Source organism: Dendrobates tinctorius, unplaced genomic scaffold (assembly GCF_039654945.1).
Source record: "Dendrobates tinctorius isolate UK_male_01 unplaced genomic scaffold, ASM3965494v1 ptg000060l, whole genome shotgun sequence".
Taxonomy (NCBI): domain Eukaryota; kingdom Metazoa; phylum Chordata; class Amphibia; order Anura; family Dendrobatidae; genus Dendrobates; species Dendrobates tinctorius.
In genome coordinates this window covers 62754366-62781800 of record NW_027361728.1, presented here as the reverse complement: position 1 = coordinate 62781800, position 27435 = coordinate 62754366, and the positions used below count along the sequence as shown (strand labels likewise).

At 44.8% G+C, this 27435-nt stretch overlaps 1 protein-coding gene across 1 annotated transcript; it reads left to right on the top strand.

Moving 5' to 3' along the window:
* On the top strand, window positions 1-27210 carry TIPARP (TCDD inducible poly(ADP-ribose) polymerase). Its single transcript, XM_073579006.1, has 6 exons — window positions 1-155; window positions 5162-6106; window positions 19893-20061; window positions 20181-20362; window positions 23667-23942; window positions 26552-27210. Exons 2-6 carry the CDS (start codon window positions 5187-5189, stop codon window positions 26997-26999), a joined length of 1995 nt encoding a protein of 664 aa, XP_073435107.1. The 5' UTR covers window positions 1-155; window positions 5162-5186; the 3' UTR covers window positions 27000-27210.
* The last annotated feature ends 225 nt before the right edge of the window (window positions 27211-27435 follow it).

Genomic DNA, 27435 nt, shown 5'->3' with positions numbered 1-27435 from the left:
TTAATGTAACATGTGAGGACGCGCCGGCAGCGCTCACACAGGACACAGCGGGATGGGGCGGCTGACACGTACTGAGCGCAGAGCCGGGTAGGAGCCTCCCCGTACAGCACGTACCAGGCTGCTGCCTCCGGAGCCACCCTCCTGCTCTCTGGGAGGTAAGTGGCCCTGACGGGACCTCTCGCTGGATCTAGAACTTTGTGCGGAGCGGGCACAGGCGCTGCCAGTCCTGGGGTCACGTAGTCTGGGGCCGGGAAGCGGGGGGTTTCCTGCTGCCGGGACTGGAATGTGTCTGTACAGAGGACATGTGCGGGGGCCCGGACTCTCCCTGCCCCGGGCCGGCGCTTCTGCAGAACGGCGACTTGCGCTTGGTGGACACAGCATGTCAGTGTGATGGCTGCAGAGAGGGGAAGCTTTGTCTGCACCACCTACTGTGTGTTCTGCAGGGTCAGTCCTACAGAAGGACCAGATCCTATATAATAGAGCTGTATATGCCTATAGGACCCCACAGGGACCGTGTCCTACAGACGGACCATAGCTATATAAGTTGTCTATGCTTACAGGACCACACAGGGACAGTGTCCTACACGATCCAGAGCTGTATATACCTACAGGACTACACAGGGACCGTGTCCTACACGATCCAGAGCTGTATATACCTACAGGACTATACAGGGACTGTCCTACACGATCCAGAGCTGTATATACCTACAGGACTATACAGGGACAGTGTCCTACACGATCCAGAGCTGTATATACCTAAAGGACCACACAGGGACCGTGTCCTACACGATCCAGAGCTGTATAGACCTACAGGACCACACAGGGACCGTGTCCTACACGATCCAGAGCTGTATATACCTACAGGACCACACAGGGACCGTGTCCTACACGATCCAGAGCTGTATATACCTACAGGACCACACAGGGACCGTGTCCTACACGATCCAGAGCTGTATATACCTACAGGACCACACAGGGACCGTGTCCTACACGATCCAGAGCTGTATATACCTACAGGACCACACAGGGACCGTGTCCTACACGATCCAGAGCTGTATATACCTACAGGACTATACAGGGACTGTCCTACACGATCCAGAGCTGTATATACCTACAGGACCACACAGGGACCGTGTCCTACACGATCCAGAGCTGTATATACCTCCAGGACTACACAGGGACCGTGTCCTACACGATCCAGAGCTGTATATACCTCCAGGACTACACAGGGACCGTGTCCTACACGATCCAGAGCTGTATATACCTCCAGGACCACACAGGGACAGGGTCCTACACGATCCAGAGCTGTATATACCTCCAGGACCACACAGGGACCGTGTCCTACACGATCCAGTGCTGTATATACCTACAGGACTACACAGGGACAGTGTCCTACACGATCCAGAGCTGTATATACCTACAGGACTATACAGGGACTGTCCTACACGATCCAGAGCTGTATATACCTCCAGGACTACACAGGGACCGTGTCCTACACGATCCAGAGCTGTATATACCTCCAGGACTACACAGGGACCGTGTCCTACACGATCCAGAGCTGTATATACCTCCAGGACTACACAGGGACCGTGTCCTACACGATCCAGAGCTGTATATACCTACAGGACTACACAGGGACCGTGTCCTACACGATCCAGAGCTGTATATACCTACAGGACTACACAGGGACCGTGTCCTACACGATCCAGAGCTGTATATACCTACAGGACTACACAGGGACCGTGTCCTACACGATCCAGAGCTGTATATACCTACAGGACTACACAGGGACAGTGTCCTACACGATCCAGAGCTGTATATACCTACAGGACCACACAGGGACAGTGTCCTACACGATCCAGAGCTGTATATACCTACAGGACTATACAGGGACCGTGTCCTACAGACGGACCATAGCTATATAAGTTGTCTATGCTTACCGGACTACACAGGGACAGTGTCCTACACGATCCAGAGCTGTATATACCTACAGGACTATACATGGACAGTGTCCTACACGATCCAGAGCTGTATATACCTACAGGACTACACAGGGACCGTGTCCTACACGATCCAGAGCTGTATATACCTACAGGACTACACAGGGACAGTGTCCTACATGATCCAGAGCTGTAAATGCCTACAGTGCCATATAGGGACCATATCCTATATAATACAGAACCTGCAGAACCAAGATCTGATATGAAAAGCTGAAAGTTGAGTCTGTTGCGTCTGATCGTTGGTTGTCACAGCAGACAATGATGGCTGATCATGGGCTCCGTATGTGGACAGAACACTTCCCATTGTTCCAGTTGCTGGTTCCTTTTAGGGCCGATCAGTGCTGGTTACTGTGACGTCCATGGTGGCTGTGTATTCGTAGCTTGTCATTTCATTGTCGCTGGTGTGGTGTACTCTGTGAAGAATGTGTACTGTGCATGGAGATAGCAGCACAATAGACAATGATTCCTCATTATTTTATCATGTTACCCTGGAATGTGGACCTTCTGCCCTGGACCCACCATGAAATAAGTCCTTCTTCTATCCTGTACTGGTGACCAGGGATATAATGACCTTCCTCTTCTTCCTTACATAGTTGCCTATGGGCCTGTTTCGTTAGCCGAATATGGGTGCTGTGAGGAGGTTTGCACCTAGTGTAGGGGGCTCATGGGACCTGCTTGTTAGGCTTTAATGAGGTCTCATTACGCTTTTTTTTTTTTTTTTTTTTTTTTTTTTTTTTTTCTCGATGCAATTCCATGAAAACATCACTGAGAATTATCTCATACTTGTTTGTTAGAAGCCCCTTCTGTACCACAATGGTCACTATTACCGTAGCTGATGCAGTTCCACTAGGAAGATTCCCTCATTCATTAGGCTGTGTGCACACGCTGCGGATTTTGCTGCGGTTCCGCAGCGGTTTTGGCCGCTGCGGACCCGCAGCAGTTTCTGCTGCGGTGTACAGTACAATGATTCCCTATGGGAATCAAAAACCGCAGTGCAGACGGTGCGGAATTTTCCGCGCGGATTATCTGCGGTTTTCAATCCGCAGAAAGAATTGACATGTCAATTCTTTCTGCGGATTCTCCTGCGGTTTGCCATCTCCTCCATTGAGGAGATGAAAAACCGCAGGGCAAAACCGCAGGTAAAACCGCAGGTCTTTTGACCTGCGGTTTAACCTGCGGATTGTACAAAATCCGCGCGGATGAATCCGCACCTAATCCGCAGCGTGTGCACACAGCCTAAGGCTCCCAATTTCTGGAGAAAATCTCCACCGCATAGTGACCACTTGTGTGAAGTGGGGCAGACATCGTATAGGGCTATGTACTGTATTCCCCGTTATACTCCTTTCACGACTTCATTTCGTACAATAAGTAGTCGTCCTACTGAACTTTTTCTTTTTCCAAGCCTTGTGGGTTTTTTTTTTTTTTTAAAGGGACCGTACTATCCTAATGTTTGTTATAGCCACTTGCAGTACAGTAGAATAGTCTATTCCCTGTGCAGCCATGTCGGGCATGGAAATTAGTGCATTGTACAACCTAAGGAGGGAATGATATTGGGGGCTTATCTTCTTTAGGTTTAGTGGTCCTTTTAAGTAGATACAATGGGGGGAAATTTCCAAGTGTCATACCTGCTGACCCTTCCTCTGTAGTTTGCCCTAATCCTCCCAGCCCAAAATGCATGTGATGAACAATACCTTATTGCACCTTTCTTTGTCCTGACTTTCCTAAATCCATTGGACATGGTGTACCCAGTAAGGCACTGGTTTACATATGCTAGGCCAGACTTGGCTTTGTAAATGTCCCCAATACACATAATTATTGTATAGGGGTCTTTGTAGCTACTATAACAGAACCTGGCCCCTGCGTGTACTGAATTCATGGCTGAACAGAGGTTATTGTCTGCTGTTATCAGATGGTTTCTGTTTTTTCCTTTGTTTTTTTGTTTTTCAGTAGTGATAGTAAAAAGGCAGTCTGCAGTTGTCATCTGTCAGAACTTTACATTGTTTTCAGTAAAGGTAGAATGATCTGATGTTTGACTTGTCCCAGTGTTGGACCTTGGTCCAGAAGTCTCTGATTTCCTAGATGGGACTTTTTTATGTATATTGTCTGTGGTTGTGTAATGGGTTTGTACTGTTATCTAACCACCACACATGAAGGGTGGCACCCTACTGGCAAGGCTAGCCATTTTATGGCCAGCCAGCAGGGACTCCATGTCGGTGTATATTACGGCCAGCGGAGATCTTCTTACACCACTTTGCGTTGACCTAGTTGCAATGACCCGAGCCTTCCTATTCAGATGTTTCGCCCAGCGTGATTTCGGGCTGTGCTGTGATCACCACACTGGTCAGCTGTGCCGTGGTTGTGCGCATGGAAAGACAGCTGAGGATTAGCGTACCAACCGTTCAGATGCAATTCGGAAAGATCCCCTCCACATTCTGCGGAACTTTACGCACAGTGTGGATTCTAGAAACGGCGTATGGCCATTTCCTCTTGGATTTCACCCCTTTTTAATTTGAAGAATTGCACATGCAGATATGGTGGATAGCACCTGGTTAGTGAGGGATCTTACCCCCCCACGCTAAATTAACTTTACCATCTTGCTCTTTTCCATAAGGTGATGAATAAACTTATTGCTTCCAGTGTGACTAACTGTGGTTCCTGCAAAGTCTCCGGAAAATAAACCAGTGTTCTTCCCACTGATGTGTGATTTCTGGGTGTGTGTGAGGCACCAAGTCTTACACTTGGGAATGAAAAACTGTCCATGTGAATGTGTCAAGACTGGGTGTGTGTCAGAGCGCGAGATAGTGAGCAAGACGGGGTGTGTGCGCGTACGTATGTGACCTTATGTCTGTACGCAGCTTGTGCCTGTGTGTTTTGCTTGGCCTGCTTGTGATACACTGCAGTGCAAATAAAAGGTAAGATGTGTACAAAAATCTCATGAAGCGATGAGCTCAAGGTATTTGTGGCTTCACATACCGAGAAGCAAACCACTGCAATGTGCTACGTACATTCCTTCATGTCTGCTTCCATATGTGCGGATGATAACGAATGGTGGCGTCGTCTCAACGTTGGCTCATTTATGGTTGTGTACTTTAAGGAGTCTGGTTTTAAACATACATCTCGCTGTGTAGTTATATATTATGTCTTTGTGTCCGTGTATATAGGACAGACTGGAGACTGGTGAGCAAAATGGAAGGCTCATTGCAGCTAGTGGACTCTGAAAGAAATAAAGACTGTACGTTAAAGGTTCCCGAAGCATCTAGTGTGGATTGTTCCAGACGGTCGGAGAAAATTCCTCCAGTGAAACCCTGTTTCAAGAAGAAACCAGCCCCAAAAATCTTAAACCCTGAGACCCTTCAAGCTCTGCGGCCAATCTTTACAAGTTTCTTAGGATCTGGGACTCTTAATGGAATATTTGTGTCCAATGATCAGTCTGGGAACGCTAGTAACTTATGCGAACCCCTTGTTAAAAAGGCACTAGATATAGACCAACATTGCCCTCAGAATAATGCACTAATATCTGGAGATTCCAGTCTTGGGCCAGTGACTGAGCATACAGCATCTGTTCACGCAACCCAAGATCTTGATGAAGACCAGACCAGTGGATTAGAGAGCACCGAACCAACATTTCCATCAGAAAGCACTAGTGGACCCGCTCCTACCACTGCCAACAGCTCCTTCCAGGATCCTCTCTTACAAGCGAATTCTAGTGATTCCACCAACTCCTTAGACAAAATGTTAGAAAGTTACTCATCCGGGTTATTCCAGGACACCAGCTGTCTGGACCAATACAATGTGAGCCAAAACAGTAAGGTCGGGATATTTGAGGACAAAACTGAGGAGGCGTCTCTTCTGCTTGTGTTTGAACTTCTAAACCAGCTGCAATATCACGTCCATCATAAGGATGGAGTTGACATTTGTGTGGACTTTTTACAAGGATTGTGTTTTTATGGTAAAGATTGCCAAAAGCATCACACGGTATTGCCATATCACTGGCAAGTTAGGAGGCAAGCCACAGGCACGTGGCAAAGTGTAAATGACGATTCCCAGGAACATATGGAAAGACTATACTGTAGCCCAGATAGTGACCGGATCAAACTGCGATATCAGTAAGTATTTAATCTCTTCATTGTACTTGGTTGTTTTTGTTTTCTTGCCTATAGTAATGGTGTGTAAGAATGTGGCTAAAAGCCACTCAGGATTCTTCCAAACTTTCCCCCAAAGTATAATGTTACATGTGAAATATGGCCATGTCCTTCTCCTTAGAATTCCTATAAGTATTCTGATAACTCGAGCCTCAGCAATTAAGGAGGGATCGTGTTGGCTTAGATACTTAGAATATTTCAAAACACTTTATTTGATGTGATTTGCTAAATCTCATAACCCTACTTAATTCACAAAGCCGCTATTGTGGCTCTGCAGCCTCATAGCAAATAATGCAACTGTACAAGTGTCACTGTGGTGAAGTGGAAAAGTGAGGGAAGGCTACCTCCAGGAACCTTTCTTATGTCAGATATTTTCAAACCGTTCTACCACTGGGCAGTTACAATGATGGCTGTATACTAGTGTAGTTTGTCTTTGCTTGAACTACGATTTAGGCAGTTTAACTTCTTTTGACCTTCAAGAGTTGCATATGCCTGGAAATTAGGTATATTATTTTAGGCCCCCATACACTTTATCCTAATGTTGGCAAGCTAGGTTGACAGTCTAATTAGTATGAGTACAAATGTTGTAGAGAGCACGGGAGCGCTCGGGAGATCAAGTGCTCTAGTGTATGGAGAAGTTGGGAGATATGGCTGCCAGTTAAACTTTCAGCCAGCTACTATCTGTGTTTGGGAGTTTTTTGACCCTGATTAAATTAGTTTAATGGGGGACAGAAAGGTCACTCATTTCAAATTCCAACATCCGATTCTTCTATTTTTATGGTAGATATGTCTGGCACGAGCTCACTCTGCTCTCCCCATCCAAAATGCATGCAGGTTCAGCAGTAACACCCTGGAATAGTTGATTACACATCCATAGCAGAGGCTAATCTGATGCATGGGTACAGAATGGAGCCCAGGAGAAAAACTTTTCAAGATTCCCCCCCCCCCCCCGGCAACAAGGATCTGAAGTGAGGGTGTTCTAGCTCTATCGTGTGCCCCCCAAGTCTTTCCTTCTCTGCAGTTTATCTCATGTCCTCTATGCACATGACTGCTGAAGATAATCATTGGCCTCAGCTCTCCTACCATACATACAGGCGTCACTGGCCAGTAATTTGCTCTAGTAGTCTCGTGGGTGCGTGATGAGCCTCAGGTCAGTTTCTGTGTAAGGTATCTATTCCAAGAATATCCCTGTTTTATGTGATGTTGAATGATCCAAGGAGTCTCGTGATTATGTGCACCTACATCTTCAGGTTGATCTCAGTCAGTCTTACTGTTGGCCTTTTAGTCGCTCAATAGGTTCCTTGGTCACCTCAACCTCCGTCTCCAAGTGAACACAAGGCGATGCTGAGTTACCTGGTGACGAGACACAAATAATTGAGTGTTGATCCTTCCTCAGAGGCTCCCAAACAAGCCAACCCAGCATATGACTTGCATCGTCGCCACATTACTTGGCTGGAGCAATTAATCTCCTGTGGATTTACAGCTGAGCCATGTACTGAACCAGGAAACTGCCAGCTCCTCACTTTACTTGGTCAAGAGTCCAAGGATGAGGTGACTTCTCTGGTAACCAGTGGCTACTAGGATTATATTGTTCCTCTTGGTTGTAAACCTCGTTTCCTTGGCAGTGCAAAAAAGTAGTGCCCCATCATCCATAACACTACCCATTGTTCTACCTTGATACAGTAACTTAGAAAAACAGCTTCCCCGTTTGCCATCGCTGCCTTATTCTGATTTCACAATTTGGTAATCGTTTACTTAATGGAGGCACCTGGAGCACGTCCTGAGACGACCTGCCCATTGTCCGCGTAAGCGGCAATGTACATGATGGATTAATCCGACCTGCGTACATTGAGACCGGCAGGTACGCAAGTCATGTGAGCAAATTGAGGTGTCGCATATATTAGGGATGTGTGATCTGTTTAGGAGCCTCCTCTCAGAGCTGAACATTCCTCTGGACCATTTCTGCCCTGCATTATTCCACTCGCTTGTATAAATGGGCATGTGTAAAGCTTTTTCTCCTGTGGTGGCGCTGTAGTGAAAATTTAGCAGCATGATATGACTATCAATCTGAATACTTTCCCATTGGCAATTTATACAGGGAGACCAAAATAAACACTACCCTCTGAGCGATTTATACTAGATCACTCAGTGCCTGCAGACTGCCATAGTTCTCGGCAGTGAGTCCTGACTATACAGGACTGCGCACTGGCAAGAATCTTTATTTCTTTGCTGTGCAAAAGATTATTTGGTCCAATACATGAGCATTTTGCTCATTGTTGGATGATGGGCAGCCTGTTTTCACTGGGTGATATGAGTGTTTTAACAACTCTTGTTCATGATGATCTTGCAGTGTAAATGCCCCTCTATTGCAGATTCTCCACAGATTCCAACTGATTGCTGGAGTTGTAATCAGCCTATCTTCAAGGGAAGTTGCCAAAGAGAGAGCACCACACTTGCCCATAGGCTGGGCCTGGTATTGCAGCTCGGGATCATTGTAATTGAGGAGGGCTCAGCTGCAATACCTCGCAATTCATGGACAGGAGCGGAGCTGTTTTTTAAGGGGGGAAGCAAAATCAGATCTTTATTTGTGCTCTCGTAAACCCCCTTAAGAGAGCCATGGTTTTCCATATAGTGTAACTAATCACAACTATGATTACCAGATCTGTAAGTTTTTTTTTTTTGTTTGTTTTTTTTTTTTTTTCTCTTCTTCCCTCCATTACCATGTTGTGTAATGGCACTTTCTAGACAAAACCCAAATGACAAGCCCGCCTGTCTAGTTGTGAACTGTAATTTAGTGAAGGGGTGGTGACTGAGCGGTGAATAAAATTTTACATAAAATTACATTGTGACATTAGCGAAATCTTGCAAAATAAACCTGTTCCGTCCCATCCTATTTGGGAAAGATGTTTTTTTCCCTGTAATTACACTCTGCTGCCTAATTATTCCCCATGGAAGGAATGCACACCTGTGCAGCGTGACCTCACAGCCCCCAGTGTGGCAGATCCGCAGCATGGGTCTCCTCCGCAGTCTAAACACGCTATGCTAATTTATAAGTGAAAATCTTAAGGCTGATAATTCCTGCTTGTTTATGGAGAGGGGGGAAACAAAGTGACCATCGGGGTAGACATTGTTCTTTCCTGTATGTAATCCCATTGTTGAAGCCAACAGTCAGTCTAAGGGTATGTGCAGCCGATTGGCAAACATTGTGGGTTGGACGCTGCGTACTTGTGCAGCGTTCAACACGCAGCTTCCAGATGTTACAGCATAGTGAATGGCATTTCTCGAAATCGCATGCCCACTAGGTGTCTGCAGCTTACCTGTGGAGACTGACATGTGGCATGTCTCTCCAGACAGCAGCATGTCTACTTATCTTGCAGATACACGAGTCTCCACAAGATAAATGTCATCCATACTAGTATTGGACGCGGTGAATCCGCACAATTCAATGAGCACATGTAGATTCACCTGCTTTGGATGCAGTGGACATGTGCTGCTTCCAAAGCGCTGCCAATTCCTGAACGTGTGCACCTGCTCCTTTCTTTTCTTTCCATTGACATCCCAGTTTCGTTTTATACAATACTAGCGTCCATCTGGAAAGGACTTCTGAGTTGTCACCTGACGGCTACGACTTTTAGCAGTGTGGGTCCCATCAGCCTCACGTTTTGCCTTTTCCATATGTAATCCGACTAATTGGTTTCTACTCCGACGATCCCAGAAGCTGGGGCCCTTTGAAGTGTCGTCCTGGAGGTTCTGCAACCACAAGTGGCTTCATTATTTAATAATCTGGTCAGTTTTGGGAGTGCCTGGCACCTGTAAGTCGCTGAGGCTCTAGTTTAACCCTTTGCTTAGCGCTTATTGCATAGCAGTTTGTGCATGCAGCAGCATTTCCCTCTTTTCCCCCAGAGGGCTATCCATTCATGAACAAGTGCTTCTGCTTCCTGAGCCGGTGTAAATGCGCTGTAATGCAGTGTTAACAGGCACAGCTGAGCGCTCCGGTCCCATTGACCCATTTTATGTTCTGTGTCCTATACTTTGTCTAGAAGCTGCAGGATTGCCCCCCCATCTTCCATCTGAATCACGGGTACAGTGGAATCTGGAGCGTCACAATTGACCTCTGCTATATGTATACCGCCATATACAGCAAAGTGAGGAGCGCTCTCGTGATGTGTTTACTGAGGGCGGTACGCGATAACATTCCTGCTTTCGTGCTATCAGCACACTTTATGGGCTTGTACAAAGCGGCTTACTCATTCATTCCTGCAGATTACAGAAGATGAGAGCTATCGGGCCGATGGCAATTACCTTTAATGATGATCCAAAGCAAAACGCTCCTTTATTTATAGCCACGTTTTCTGCAAACACGTTGTTTGACTTTATTTATTTTTTTTAACTAAAGGATATTGATTCTTGTATTCCTCATTACTATTCAGTTGTCTCTCGCATTGGTATCAAACTCTGTAATAACCCAATGTCCACTACCCCATTATCCCTTGTGGGAACCGTGGCTGGCTTCATCTCGGACATCATGCTGACCGTGGTCTCTCATATTCCCAAATTCCACTATTTTTGCTGTTTAATCCTTAGAAATCAGCTTCCAGGTGACCTAAGCCTGGAGAAGAAAATCGCTGTGGACCTTTCCCCATTGAAATGAATAAGAGGCTTATTTTTTAAAGTATATTTTGGAGTAGAGTTGTAGCTCCTGTGTGAACATACCCAAACACTTCCGCTTTGTAATAAAGGGGTAGTGGGGGGACTCCATAGAATCTTTATATAGCAGTTCCTGAATATAAATTAACTAGATATAAACCTGAACACTTTTGGGGAAAGTTTTTTCATACTGGGCAAATTGTGCCTACTTTATAAAAAGCAATGGGTTTGTAGCTAGCTGATGTTTAGGGAAACTAAAAACTGATTCTATTAATGCGTTTAGGGCTCATAACTAGGCTGCCAAACGCGTCGTCTGCAGATGGCATGCACTGTGGCTGACCTGCATTTTACATGAGACTTGCTGTATGTAGGTTAGCTCTGCAGTCAAGTGCTATGTGTTCATGCCCACTCTGATCTCTGCAAGGCCCTATGGTTTCATTTGTCAGTGCACAAGTCATTATGTAGGGTCTGTCTGCAAAAGAAAACACCCAACTTTGTATAATAGATAAATGGACCAAGGAACAAAGCTGTCAATTAGAGAACTGCAAACAATCTTTACTAATGGATTCCACTTTGCTTATCAAGTCCTTATCACTAAAACAGGATGTAACACAAGCAACTGCACGTGAACGGCTCATTCCTCAGTGGTGCCGCACCGATCTAACGTGGGCATTTCTCCATATTGCCTATTTCTATATAAACCTCACTAGTTCTGACTGTCATGAAGCACCGAGCCATAGACTAAGCGGTTCATGTAGGGGCTGTTTACCTTCGATCAAGTTTATTACTCTAATTTCTTGATTGGATTGTCTCCTATGAGATCATGAAGCTTGTATAAGCCAGTTATACCGCAGGATATAGTTTGTAGAGCATTGTCTCACACGGACTATGGTGGAAATCTCATTCAACCTATGTTGTGCAGTTTCTCACAAAGTAGAAGGGTTTTTGTTTTTATTTATTGCATAATGCCTTAAGTTGTTCATAAAGCAGCAATGCGGTTCCTTCATTATCTGGATCTGTGCGAGTCTGAAAAGTTAGGCCCTATAGGATTTGCAATAGCCTAATGATCCCAGCAATTTCCCATTACTTACTATGGGAATTTCCAATTGTATAAAATTGAATTTTTATTTTTTTTTAAAGGAATAATTTAACAAACTGGATTTAGTGGGGTTGAAGGACACTTGAGCTGCCTTGCATTGTAGTCTGCATGACAATTGATCCTGTAGATTTTCTCAACTCCAGTCCTCAAGGCCCCCAACAGGTCATGATTCAAGAGTATGAGAGAGAAAAATGTTGGATTCTTTGCGAATTCCATTATCCATGCAGTACTAAGGAAATCCCAAAAACGACCTATTGTGAGCCTTGAGGACTGGAGTTGAGAAGCGCTGCTGTAGACCACCCTTGTTTCTTTTGGTTGACATCAGCTCTTTGGTAGTTCTATATAGACTGCTAGAGTTCCCTGAAATATACAGCTATTGCACTATCAGTTGTCAACTGTGACAATTAGTCCATCGCCTTTGTGTAGACCACACTATCGATTGGTTGTCCATATGTGCCTACCAAGGAGCTGAGGTTACCTGTACTTCTGAGTGACCGAACGTTCTACTCCAGGTGAAGGCACATCACGGTAAAACTTTATCCATGTGGATATCACTAAACACTACTGCTATTAAAAGTGTGTGTATATACATTCTCTCACACGTGTTCCTCAAGCATCATAGTATACAAAGGAAGTGATCGTTGTCTCAGGTTCAGCATCTCATGTGCTTTGAGAACAATGAAAAACAGAATTCAGGAACTTGAGAACCTCTGTGTACGAAAAGGTAGCTCATGACTTCACAAATTTGACTCTCCACACTTTCATGTGCTGAAAAAATAAAATTAAAACATCTATGTAGAAGCTCTGGAGTTACCGTCTTCTGGTGGTTCCGTTGAGTGACAATCCATATAGCCACCCTTATTTCTCAGCTTTCCCCGGCGTCTAGTAGATCTTCCTATCCAAGCACTGATAAAAAAAAAATGGTCTTCGTTGGAAAAAGGTGTGGTATTCATAAAACACAGTAAAAGTACAGACCACAATACACTGGCATATTTGGGGCTGTTGGTCAGTAGACCCGCAGATGGTCCTTACATCAAGCTCTACCCAAGGACTGTCATGGACAGACATGTTGATTACCAGTCACATCATATTGCTTAGAATAAAGGACATGTATATTTTGTTTTATACAAGTCATTGCAACTGTTGATCTGTATCTCCTCGTTCAGGCGTTCCCAGCCTTGTGACACTTGCAGTAATGAAATGGTGCTGTCTGATTACAGCCTCTGAAAACTCTGCAGTACAAATGCTTTCTCCTACAAAGCATTGAAAAACGGCACATTGCGTGTGTGTCAGTCTCCTTACTCTGTCCTAAATAATCCCTTAATCCAGGCTGTAGCTTCTCGTATTAGTCTATAGCCCTGCACAGTACATATGTGGGATGTCTGTATATGGAACAGCGCAAGTGTATGGGATTTATGCTCCTGTTTTTTTCTGTACGGAGAGAGAAAAAAACGTAGCAGATAAGACTTGTCCTACAGCCACGGGCAGCAAAGACTTTCTCAAATGTTTTTTGCATGTAACTCCTTTGTGTCTGACTATTTTTCTTTGCTTTTGTGTGTAGCAATTTTTTGCAAAATTGGTTATAAACAAAATCCACTATTTCAAAAGGTGTTTGTAGAGAAACGTCAACTTTTCCTACTAAATTGTTTGTCAGACAGCTGATGGACACATAACTCGTAATTGCTGGTGGACCCTGCCAATGTGATTGGGACTTGTTATGATGTTGGGATTGTAACATTCAGTACTGTCATTGGACCCCAGAAATAGATGCGTTACTAGGGACCATTGGCCTCGCCTTATGCGGCACCTCCATCTCCTTTCCCTATATAACGTAAACTAATTACACTAGGCTTTGCTTTCTCTGGAAATCTGTAGAGCAAGCTTAGAAAAGGTACAAGGAGCATGACAATCTATTAAACTTCAGCCTGTGACCTCCTCTTCCACACCCTCGCTGCCGTCCTTGCTGCGCGTGCTTTACATTCATCTGTCCTCTTGTAGTGTCACGCAGCAGCCTGGGTAATTACGGGCTGAGGAGCCGTAGGTGTAAGTGCATAGTGCTGTGATTAAAATATGCACTATAATATCCGTTCTAATTGGCCAGTCAGCTTTCCCACAGGGTAGGCGGCACGCAACACCTCAGCAAGAAGTACAAGGCTCAAAATAAGGATAATAAGCAGCAAAATGAGGAAGGAATTCTAACAAAGTACATGCAAACTGTTCTCATTAAACAATAGTGTAGTTGTCATTGCAGGAGAATTTACAGTAGATTGAGCTAGTTAGTTCAATCAATTCAGCGACTGCTGAACCCCTCTTCTTCGTAACTCGCGGAGCATGTATCTGTGCACCTGTACAATGCATAGATGGCGGGTTTATTTAAAATACACGTGTATTTATTTATTTTACTCACTTATGCAGCGCTTTACAGACCTTATTGGCACTGCCCCATTGGGGCTCACAATCTAAATTCCCTATCAGTATGTGTTTAGAATGTGGGAGGAAACTGGAGAACCCAAGGGGAGAACATATAAACTCCTTGCAGATGTTGTCCTTGGTGGTATTTGAACCAAAAAGGCAGCGCACTGTAGCATCATAACATGCAAACATGAAAATTGAATTGCATTACTGCATTAGAAGTATGAAAAAAATGAGAGTTTAGCGCATAAAACTTCAGTCTAAACAGAGAATTTACATAGACTGAAGTTGTCATCTAAATGGGAACCTAAGTGAGGATTGGCATTAGATAGGGTCCTGGAAAATGAGAAATGCCTTACCGTGGCTTCCAGGTACACATAACTTGGCCATTTTATGCGCTAAACTTTCTCAAATTTTATATTTCTAATGCAGTAATGCAATTCCTTTTTCATATTTCATGTTTGCATGTTATGGCGCTACAGTGTGCTTCCTTTTTTGTTTGAATGTATGAGTTGGTGACTCTAGGTTAAGCATCTGTTTACATTATGCTTATGCTTGGATGTGACGGTCAGTTTTTGAAACTTGGTGGTATTTGAACCCAGGACCTCAGCGCTGCAAGGCTGCAGTGCTAACCACTGAGCCACCATGCTGCCCAGTACTGGCATCTTATCAATCCACACCTTGTTAATAGCTATACCCCTGTGCAGAGTACAACCCACTGATGTAACACTGTTACAGAAGTCGGGACACCTAGTAGCTCCCGGTAGGAACAAGCTAAGCTGTACCAGTGTACCGTGCGCGGTAATGAGGATTATGTGGCCAAGTGATATCACTGCAAACAAAGTTAATCCAAGCTGACTGGGAAGATGTGACTCTTGAGAATCTAAAGGTACTGTCACACTTAGCGATGTACCAGCGATCCCGACCAGCGATATGACGCGGTCAGGATCGCTGGTACATCGCTGTGGTTGCTAGTCAGCTGCCACATAGGTAGATCATAGCAGGGGTCGCTACTTACCTGTCATACGAGGCGATGAAGACGTCCACGCGTCGCTCGTCGGTGCCACAGGAGGCTGACGAGAAACAGTCCAGGACGTTCTCGCGCGATCAGTGATAACCAGCGGGGGAGCGGTCGGAGGCAAGTATCACGCATAGCGATATCGCTCGCAATATCGCTATAACGTCACAAAAGCCAGTGACGTTATAGCGATATTGCTAGCGATATCGCTTAGTGTGACAGGCCCTTAAGAAAACCAGGCTATTAATCATCCTTGTGGTGATAACTGATGTGCCCATGCTTGTTTATGTTGAGGTGTTAAGAGATTACCATCACTTTTCAACAGTTTGTGACCACATCATGGGATGTAAACTTGTCAGGCTTCCTGTCACAGATCAGCCGCATGTGGCTGCTCTCGAGCAGCTGACGGCGCTGTGAAGCTGCATTCTGGATGTGTATTCTTTAGGGCTTCACAACATAAATTTAGAGCGTATGTCCACTTATGTGCTTGAAGAGCTACTCAATCAGTATCTATGTATAAATACAGATGTAGAGGGACATTAAGACTGTCAAAAGTGTGTGTGACAGTAAACTATCATAGAGCTAATCAATTTAGATGGTAATCATCAGCCACTGGTTCAGATGGTAGTTGGCCCCTACCCAATAGAGCCCCCTTCTCGCATAGAGAGAACGCTGAAGCGTCACCAACAGTGACCTTGCCAGTGATCTCTCTACATGTGACACGCAGCGGTGACCGGCTTCCCCCGCTGGATATCGCTTATCGTGCTCGAATGTCCTGGGCCATTTTTTAATTTGTGTCCTGCTGACCAGCGTGCTTCGCTGTGTTTGACCCAACGAGCAACCTCGTTGGCGATGCAGAACTCAGGGACTGGAATCGTTCAGAAAAGCTGCTGTGACAAGGTACCAACGACCGCCGAGGATCGCTGGATCGTTGCTATGTCTCTGAAGAGATCTGCCTGTTTGGCAGCTTACTAGCGACCATTTAGCGACGCACCAGCGATCCCTACCAGGTCGTATCGTTGTCGGGATCGCTGGTGCGTTGCTAAGTGAAACGTGACCCTTAGGGCCCCGTCACACTTAGCGACTCAACTGGCAATCCCGACAACGATATGAAGTTGTCAGGATCGCTGGTGTCGCTACATGATCGCTGGTGAGCTGCCAAACGGGCAGCTTCAGCAGCGATCAGGACAGCGACACACGGGTAACAAGCGACGCACATCGCTTAGTTACCTGCAGTGTACGTTAGATACCAGCTCGCTGGTGCAGGGAGCTGGTAACCAAGGTAATTGGGTTTCTAAGCGCAGCACTTAGAAACCCGATGTTTACCTTGGTTACCAGCTCGCTGGTCGCCTGCCTGCCACACACTGCGATCCGTGCTGGCCAGCGGGAGACCAGCGAAAAAAAAAAAAAAATGTCCAGGCCATTTGAGGATGATCAGCGATACCCGGCAGGGGGCCGGTCGCTGATAAGTGTCACACAAGCAATATCGCTGGTGAGATCGCTGTTGCGTCACAAAACTTGTGACTCCGCAGCGATCTTGCTAGCGAGATCGCTGTGTGTGATGGGACCCTTGGGGCCCCGTTACACATAGTGACTCACCAGCGATCCCGACAACGATATCGCCTTGTCAGGATCGCTGTTGTGCCGCTACATGATTGCTGGTGAGCTGTCAAACAGGCAGCTTCACCAGCGATCAGGACCAGCGACATACGGGTAACAAGCGACGCACGTCGCTTAGTTACCCGCAGTGTACCTTGGTTACCAGCGCGCTGGTGCAGGGAGCTGGTAACCAAGGTACACATCGGGTTTCTAAGGGGCGCATGGCACTTAGAAACCCGATGTGTACCTTGGTTACCAGCTCCCTGCATCAGCGCGCTGGTAACTAAGGTACCCATCGGGTTTCTTGGCACCGCCCGCCCCTTAGAAACCCGATGTGTACCTGGGAGACCAGCGACCCCCAAAAATGTCCAGACCTTTCAACAGCGATCCCCGGCAGGGGGGCCGGTCGCTGATGGCTGTCACACACAGCGATCTCGCTGGTGAGATCGCTGTTGCGTCACAAAACTTGTGACTCAGCAGCGATCTCGCTAGCGAGATTGCTGTGTGACGGGGGCTTTAAGGTACTGTCACACTTAGCGATATACCAGCGATATGACGCGGTCAGGATCGCTGGTACGTCGCTAAGTGGTCGCTAGTGAGCTGCCACACAGACTGATCTCACCAGCGACATCGCAGGGGTCGGGGGTCGCTACTTGCGTGTCAGACGAGGCGATGAAGATGTCCTCCCGCCAGCGTCCATGCGTCGCTCGTCGTCACAGCAGGAAGCTGACGACGAGAAACAGCCCAGGACGTTCTCGCGCAATCAGCGATAACCAGCGGGGGAGCAGTCGGTGGTAAGTATCACACATGGCGATATTGCTAGCGATATCGCTATAACGTTACACAACCAGTGACATTATAGCGATATTGCTAGCGATATCGCTTAGTGTGACAGGCCCTTTAGTCATAGCATTAATGAGCAGATCTTGCCCACATGTTTGAATGTAGCTCTCTACCCACTGGGAGTGAATGGTCACTGTAGAACAATGGTCCATTCAGACTAGCCAGTAACTGGGGAATTCTGTTTCCTGATAAGCAGCCAGTGTAAACAGGTGAGCAAAGCAAATACCCTTTGCGATAATTTTTAAGCAAATTTAAAAATGATCAGCAGCACATTGTTCGGTGTATACAGATGTGCTGTCAATAACATGACATCATATTGACTATTCTGTGCACATAGAAAATTTGTGGGCCAGTGCACCACCGCCGATCTACTTGTATGTAGCCAACTGGCTGTCATGTAGCATGGCTTGTGCCATGGAAGCCCAGCATATTAAATCTGATATGTTGTGAACACCGTTCCTATCCCTACATGGCTACAGGTCTCTTTCCTGACCAGCAGGGGTGTCCAAAAACTGAACTCTGCTTTGTCTGATCACTGTGTGAACCTCCGTCTTATTGACCCAAAGAGGCAGATACTTGTTTGACTCCTGTAATAACTCCACTATTACGGACACTGTCTTTTGTCAAACTTTATTTCCTCACATGCTTTCCCTTCTATTGGCTCCTTTTGTCATTAAATACTGAGCCCTATTATCATGTCCTATTGCGGTTTTTTTTTTATATCCTTTCTAATCGCAGATGGAAAGTTTTAGGCATGGACTGGATAAACTCCTCCGACATAATTTACAGTTGGAGGCTGACGTACTGCGGTGAAGTCATGGTTAATGACACCTATTCTAAGAAGTCTCTGTATTGCAAAATGTTCAGCCTGAGCGAGCTAGCGTGAGAGACACTGTTGCAGCCTCAGTCTTTCTCATGCAAATTATTATTTATAGTCGTGCTAAGCACATATTTAGATAGCAGTAGTCTGCCCAGTTACGCTGATGCCAGAAATTCCTTCCTAGCATGCACACATCACATGCATGCCGGGTTGTATAGGGCCTGACAGTATTTTACTGGGAATTCTGCCTAGTATACCGCGTATTTCTTCTCTACACTCTGCGTGGCTTTAGCTTCTCACGAGCTGCCGCTTCCTTTGTTTCAGTGTTGCGTCGTATGTCGGATATATTACCGGTTAATAAGGATATGGGGTGCGCGTTACCTTGGAGATGTGAAGGTTAACTAGTTGGGCTGTGTTAGACCAGAGTGACTAGCACACGGGAGGGCTGAGCATTTTCAGTTCTTGAACGGTGCCCAGTTTCATTTTTAGCTCACGTTTCTGCTTCCAGCTGTCGAACAGATGATCCATTTAGATCACTAATTCCTCACTTTCCATTCAGATGGGGTTGTACAAGAAAATCGCACATGGATTTCAGATCCCAGTCTTGGATCTGTGCAGTGTTTGGTTTAGCCAGCTATTGGGAAATTGTTCAGAGACTTGTTTAGCAATTTTGGAAAAATGAAGAAAAAAATTGTTGTGGAGTCAAGTGATCACTGCAGCGTTCTGGGTATACTCTGGATATAGCCTCTTTAGAGAGAACCACATCTTGTTGCTATCACAGGGTGGTTTGGATTTCAAAGGTCCCATTCATGTTCTGCCACAGATCTTTCTGCAGTAAATCTGTGTATGAATATACACATAGGGCAAAGGCTACACCCCATCACAGCTCTGCAGGACCCTTCAAGAGTCTGTCTTGTGTGCCATCTCCATATGGAGCCCATAGGTTGCCAATCTTTTTTTTTTTTTTTTTTTTTTTTCTCCTGTGGGCAGGGTGGATCCATAGCCACAACAGGGCTTATCTACTACTTGCTAATAGAATTTTTAATTTGGAGCTATTTTACTTTTGGTCCTAACTGATGGCCTCTGAGTAACAGCAAGGTAAACTATGTCCACCGTAGTCCTGTCACTTGCCAATAAATCATTGGTTATGTGAGTTCTGTGCAGTCTATGTAAATTGGGAATGAGATTTAGACACTCGGGTAGGCACCCTATTGTAAGTAATGCGTTTACACTGTAGTAATTTTTCCATATAGTATAATCTTAGATGGCTAGTTTCCACTGATGACTAACCATGTATTACTTTGTTTTTTAGGGGACATGACTGTGTATTAAACTTGGACTCCATGACTATTTTTGAAAGCCTTGAATTTGACCAAATCCGACGACTGTCTACCCCGTCTACCTCCGGCACTGCCTCAAATTACCATACAGTTTGGAAATACTATTGCAGAGATCACTTTGGGTGGCGAGAGTATTCAGAGGTAAACTTACTTATCAGTCTATTAACTCATTATAGTAATACACGAACTGTTCAAAATGTCTTGTCTGTCTATGGTGGTGACCCTGTATTTTTTTTTTTTTTTTTTCTTTTGTATGACAGCCTGTTGTGAAGCTGATAGAGGAAGCCAACTGTCGTGGCCTGAAGGAAGTCCGATTTGTTACATGGCACAACCAATATATCCTGAACATTAAAGATGGCTTCCAGCAGAACGCTTGTTTCCGAAAGGAGATCAAAAGGCGGCCATTGTTTCGGTCTTCTGTCCTGTTATTGCCACATCTCCAGTAAGTGGAAATGATTTACTATTGGTAAATGCCACTGAATATTTCAAGTGCTCTGATTTAAAATCGGGAAACTGATCTCCTATGTGTTGTAAAGGATCAGCTTAACGATTGTTGATGTGGCGGTCCATATTTTAATCTTTATAGTTTGCCAGTTGTCGTCTAGGTGTATTCCTCCATTTGTGTACTCGTGTTTCTTCACATCTATGTAGGTAGTTGTTCTCTTATCCGTTCACACTGCCTGGCTGTATTCTCTTATCAGACTCCATGATCTCAGTGTTATGACGGTACAAATTCTGTGCTCTTGGCTTTCCACAAACACAGCTGGGTCTGAACCAGAATAGTCCTGACCGCCGGTAACATCCTACACTGTGAACCTTGTCAGAGTATCTGTCACGTTCCACGGCAGTGATGACTTGAGTGGATGTCACCGTTTATCTGGCGCGTCCCCCGGTGTAATCTGTTTTGATTTGAAGCGGTTTATGGCATTTCATGCACAGCTGGCAGCAGGATTGTGCAGTCCTGTATCTGGGAACACGCGGTTATCCTTGAGGCCTGACATGCATGGTCTAGTAAGGGCCCCAGGTTACAGAAGGAGACTGAGCAGTTACACATTATCAGAGTTCTTAGTCTCCATAGATTCGTTAGCAAGCTGCACGTAGGAGGTGAATGAAAGGCAAAAAAATGGCACATGTTTTGTCTGCTATTTTTAGTTTGGAGGTATACGCAAGTCTGACAAGTTTGAGCTTGATCACCTCTTGCTATGAAGAGGTAATGGAGTGGAGGCAGCAGGGCTGGGGTCCTAATCTCCATCAGCATTTACAGGAATGTGTTGTGTTTTTTAATATCTGTCTTGCAGCATATAAAGTATCTGTATAATTCTCTGGCATTGTGCATTGCCCTGCGGTGGCTGATCACATGCCCTGTACGGCAGAAGTGGCAGGCGGCTCACTTCTGTTTATCACACGATGTGACACCGGCCTTTGTTTGTATTGACAACTGGGCACCCTGCTAGGAGGAAGCTCATGATTCATTACTGGGTCATAAATGGTACAGTTTGTTGTGTTGCCAATGGAGAACATTGCTTTTATCTTCCTGTTTATGTTCTGTTACGTCCATCGCTCTGTCATTACTAAGGCCCTTGTTGGCGGTAAGGCCTTACCCTTCTCATTCCTCTCCTTGGGCTGTGTCCACTCTGTATATGTCCACTGGCTTGGATGGACATTGTGAAAAATACCTAATTGATTAAAGCCGTTTGGTCATAACAAACAGAGCATTTAGTTGGCTCTGCTCTCCAGCAGTCCTATAGAAAATGAAGGCAGCCGTGGCAAGCATCCACAGGCATTGCTCCATACAAACTGGGCACTTCAGAGCCCGCTTTTCTGATTAGTAGGGGTCCGTCTGGTTACTAAGTAATACCTTATTGGGACCTGTCACTTGCCTTTTTTTTTTTTTTTTTTTTTTTAACCTGGTATAAATGTCAGTATTTATAATCTTGCATTTTTTTTCCTTTTCATCCTGTACATTTATTACTAAGTTGAGATATTATATATATTTAGATATTATGTATTTATATTCAACGCATGCATAAGGCCACATTCACACGTTCAGTATTTGGTCAGTATTTTATATCAGTATTTCTAAGCCAAAATCAAGAGTGGAGCAATCAATGGAAAAGTATAATGGCAACACGTCACCACGTCTGTATTTATCACCCACTCCTGGGTTTGGCTTGCAAATACTGATGTTAAATCCTGGTCATGTGAACGTGGCTTAAAAGTGTAGGATCTAATGAACTTGGTGCATCTACTATCTGCTGCTCACCACCATAAGAAATGTCAGTCCAGCCTGGACTGGAGCACACTTGTGTATTCCTGCCTTTTTTCTTGTAAATTCATCCGAATCGATCAGCTGTGCTCTCCTCCCGGGCCATATCGCTGTAATTTTCACTGTCTGGAGCCATAACTGACTGCAAAGAACTTGCGGATCACCGTTTTTCATGTTTCCTATTCAATGGAAGAAGTATTGGGAGGGGAAAAACTGCATTCCGCAAAACCTGAAGTGACTGCACCACAAAAACAAACTTCTGTTGTTTTTGCGACTCTTCCCCCCCCCCTCCCCATTGATGTTGGATGGGGGCAGTGTCTGTAAGCCGTGAAAAAGATTGACCGGGCTTGATTTTTTTTTTCCACGGCCACAAATATGGCCCTCACAGCCATACAGCACATGGTGCACCGTGGAATTTTTGGAGGCCGATTTTGCGACCCCCATAGAAATCTATTGGGGCCGCTAAAACGGCCAGCAAAAACATGGTACATGTAAAAGAAGCTAACAGTATTAGGTAGCCACTGTGCATAAATCTTACAGTATATACTGTACATGTAAACCATATAAAAGGTGAAGATATTAAAGCTTAATCTGTGAGAATTAATGTAAGTAGAGGATTAAAAGAAGAGCATAATCTCCACTCAGGGGTCCATCATTTTTCAGCAGATTTTATGCTTGGAGCCTCTCCCGGTATTAACGATATGAATGGGTTACATTAAAAGCCGAGTTGGTTGCCTATCCAGTCTGTGTGTGGGCAGAGCGCTCGTCTGGCCTCGCTCCCCATACCGCTTCTGAGCGATTTCAGAATGAATGGTTTTACAATTCTAGTGTTGGCTCAGCTTGAAATCGGTTCCCCCTACAAAATGTATTCCAACGGTCTACATAAGGCAACTCTCCTTTTCTGACTGCTTTCAGCTCGTTTGCCATTTATTTTATGGCTACACTTTAACCTCTGCCTTATTTTAGCATTGGCTAAAATTTCCCTCTTGTGAAGAGTAGGGTAAAAAAAGAACCCAGTGCACAGTATGTGAAATTACAAGTCTGAGTTTCTCATCCTATTAAGTGCTATGCGGTAATCAACATGACGACAGGGCTCCCCACCTCCGCTGGGAAGTCTGCCTAGATTTACCAGAATACATTCCTCACTCCCTTAGGCCTACTTCACACATCAGTATTTCATCAGTATTTGTATGCCAAGACCAGGAGTCTCCCAAACAGAGAACATGTGTCAGTCTTTCAGTTATAGTTTTTTTTTCTGTAAGTTTCACTCCTGGTTTTGGTATACAAATACTGACGTGTGAATGAGGCCTTATGAATGGTTTCCTGTTCAGGATTGTAGGAAAGCTGGGTGTCGGCACCTGTTGCTGCATCGCTTGTTATCTTGATTTGCAGAAAGTTTTTTAATTGGACTAGCGCGTTGCAATATGCTTTTTATGTCCCATAAAACATTGTATTGAATTTCCTGTTTGTCTCGCCCTAGGACACTGAGCGGAGTATCCCCAGCTGCCCCTGCAATAACCGAAACTGCAGCTCTGCAATTCTTATCTCCTGTTGCTGTCACGGCCCCAAATTTCTACCCTGAAACCTGGATTCCCATGGACTCATCTCAGGAGTTTGTCCAAGTGCCTATGCCAAAGGAAGATAAAAGTTACAGAACAGTTTACTCTTTATTTCACAAAACTGTTCCCGAAACCAAGTACCGAATATTAAAAATAATCCGAGTTCAGAACCTCTTCTTGTGGGAAAAGTATAAAAGGTAAATGTCTGATGTAATGTGGCAGGTGTGATGAGACTCTTGCCTGACTTATAGCGTATGCCCCCTGGTTGCAGTTCGTTATTCTAGCTGTCCATAATTTGAATGAATCCCAATTATTGTGCATCAGTGTTTGTACAAATAGTGAGGACCCCACCAATCTAACATTCATGAGCGATTCAGTGGAGAAGATCTTAAAGGAGAATTCCAACCAAAAGCATAAGTGCTACAATAGTCTCAGACCTTGCAAAATGTCTTCTGACCTATGCACAAAGGAAATGTCAGCCGCTTCCAGCTGCATTGCAGAGGGTGGCACTTCATGGCTAAATAAGCAAACAGCCAGAATTACACTGGGGGTTGGGGAACTGAGGGCACAAGAGTTTAAATTCCTTTTTTGCCTTGCACTTCAGTTTATTAAATCACATTCTTGTGGGAGGATGTGAGAGGTCGATAACAGAGGGGGTAGATTACATATTACTTGTTACTGGCTGGCTCTAGAAAGCTCTGTCATTGTAACTTCATGGTTCATATCTGAAGGTTGTAGTTAATTATTTCCACCTTTTGCATCCACATATAACATGGACTAATCTGAAGTTAGAGTTCAGAAAATACTTTAGGTATCTTGCGAGAAAGTGAGACCCCCCCCACCACCACCACCGGTAATGAGAACATGGTTCCTGTAATGTGTGACTGGAGCTATTGTCATACATGTGCAATGCCACTCCAGCTCTGCACTTGGCTCCTTGTTAGTCCTTTGTTGCATCAATGAGAGTTCAGAACCGCTGCTTCCCTGGGGCACAATGATTTGTCCGGCGCGTGCCCTGACTCCTTACATTATGGGTAAGCATTTGTAGCACTAGGGAGACTGAGGGAGGCTCCAATGATTTAGCGCACACTTACAAGAATTTTTGGAATGTTCTTACCTCTACCTCATCTAGTCCCCATATGTGTATTTGCACTAGGCACTTTACCTATATGGTGGTACATCTTTGAGTGTTGAGGCATTTGTTGCCATCATTACCTGATCCTAGTCGTATATTTGTTTTAATTGTATTTTGTGGTTTGACAATAAATTTATACCTTTTTATACATTTGGACCTATTACTCTAATTTCTTTTGATGGTAATATTATGCTCAGGAGTATCCTTTAGGTGTAGTTTGGAGACAACCACATGGGGAAAGGTCTCTTTGGCACCTCTACATTGATGTTGTCCTATATGATTTTTGTTTTTATATTACATTGCAATAAAATGTATTAACAGAATAACAGGCGATGAAAAGGTCGTATCTACACCAAAATGGTATCAATAAAAATGTCATCTCGGCGCTCAAAAATAAACCCTCACCCAGCCCTAGATCACAAAAAATTGAAACACTGAAAGGCTCAGAAAAAGGCTTTCTCTCCCCCCCCCACCACCACCACTTAAATAAAAAGGAACTTGGACATGTTTGGTGTCTATGAACTCTTAATGACCTGGAGAATCATAATGACAGGTCAGTTTTAGCATTTAGCTAACATGGTAAAAAAAGACGAATTGCACTTTTTTTTTTTGCAATTTCACTGCACTTGGAGTCTTTTTTTTTTATTTTTTTTTTTTTTCTGCTTTCCAGTACACAATATGTTAAAGCCAATGGTGTCATTCAAAAGTACAAAATATCCTGCAAAAAGCAAAGCCCTCATATGGCCTTTTTCAGATGAAAAATGGCCATATGAGAAGGGGAGCAAAAAATGAAAACTAAAAATGGCCCTAGGGTTAAGGGCTTAAAAAATAGACTAAAACTGGTCCCTTTTGACCTGGTAACAGGCTTCAACTCTAAAGGCCCCGTCACACTAAGCGACATACCAGCGATCCAGACACCGATATCAAGGTGTCAGGATCGCTAGTAAGTCGCTATGTGATCGCTGGTGAGCTGTCACACAGACAGCTTCACCAGCGATGCCGAGCGCCCGGCATCGCTGGCCATCGCTGAAAAAAATAGAATTAAAATAAAAAATATAGTTCTCACCTTCTGACGTCCCGTTCAGCCATCCTGCCTCTCTCCACGCTCCGGTCCCAGTGATCCTTTGCACGAATGACCGCGAGATGTCACGGTCTCGAGGAATAAGACAGTGTCGCGGTCATTTGTGCAACGGATCACTGGGACCGGAGCGTGGAGAGAGGCAGGATGGCTGTACGGGACGTCGGAAGGTGAGAATAACTATTTTTTATTTTTATTATTTTTTACACCTGATCGCTGGTCTCCCGCCTGTCACACACAGCGATGCGTGCTGGTCAGCGGGAGACTAACGACCAAAGAAATGTCCAGAGATTTCTTGCAGCGATACCGGCAGGGGGGCCGCTCGCTGATCGCTGTCACACATAGCGATCTCGCTGGTGAGATCGCTGTTACGTCACAAAAGTTGTGACTCAGCAGCGATCTCGCTACCGAGATCGCTTAGTGAGACGGGGACTTATAAAGGGTTAGATTTTAAAATAGGAGACCGATCACTTAAGGTGTGGTATAACAATGGTGGTCAGTCTTGCCATTGTCTTCATAAGCGGAGTACTGTGATGGAAAATCCAGGCCTCCTTGAACCAGAATTATAACTTGTGTTATCGCCTTTCTCCTAGGAAAAAAGAATTCATGGCCAGGAAGATGACCGGACTGGACAGGATTATGAACGAGAGACATCTGTTTCACGGGACCTCCCAGGACGTTGTTGATGGGATTTGCAAACATAACTTTGACCCACGAGTCTGTGGGAAACATGCCACTATGTTTGGACAGGGCAGTTACTTTGCCAGGAAAGCAAGTTATTCTCACAATTTCTCAAAGAGGTCACAAAAAGGAGTTCACTACATGTTCCTGGCAAAGGTTTTAACCGGAAGATACATCGTAGGGAATCACACCATGAGGAGGCCTCCTCCACTCAACCCAGGAGACATAACCAGCGACCTATATGATTCTTGTGTGGACAACTTCTTTGAACCTCAGATCTTTGTTATATTTAACGATGACCAGAGCTACCCGTATTTTATTATTCAGTATGAAGAAGTTGGTAACACGGTTTCCATCTGAATGAAAGGATGCTGCTACAGCCGGGCCTAGGAATCCTTATTTAATTTGACAAAGAGACTAAGGCAAAACCTCCCTGAAACTTCCAAGCTCTGTGATAATGACCAACAGTGCACTTGTTAATAATTTATGTGCATATTGTAAATATGTTTCATTGTTAACAGTTTCATTGTGTGCCTTTTTGTTAATAAAATGTTTTATTTATGTGAGTAAATGTCCTTGCGTTGAAAGGCTAATTTGTTCTGGTCTGGATACTTTTATATCTGATGTCTCAGACAGACACATTGAGGCTAGGGCTATATGGAGAGTTTCTGTAGAACGTGGCTTCCAAAAGTCCGGTCCTCATGGCCCTGAACAGATCACGGTATCGGGCCCTTCTTAGTATTGTAGTTCTGATGTATTGATTAGAATGCCCTCACCTGTGCAATACTGAGGAAAT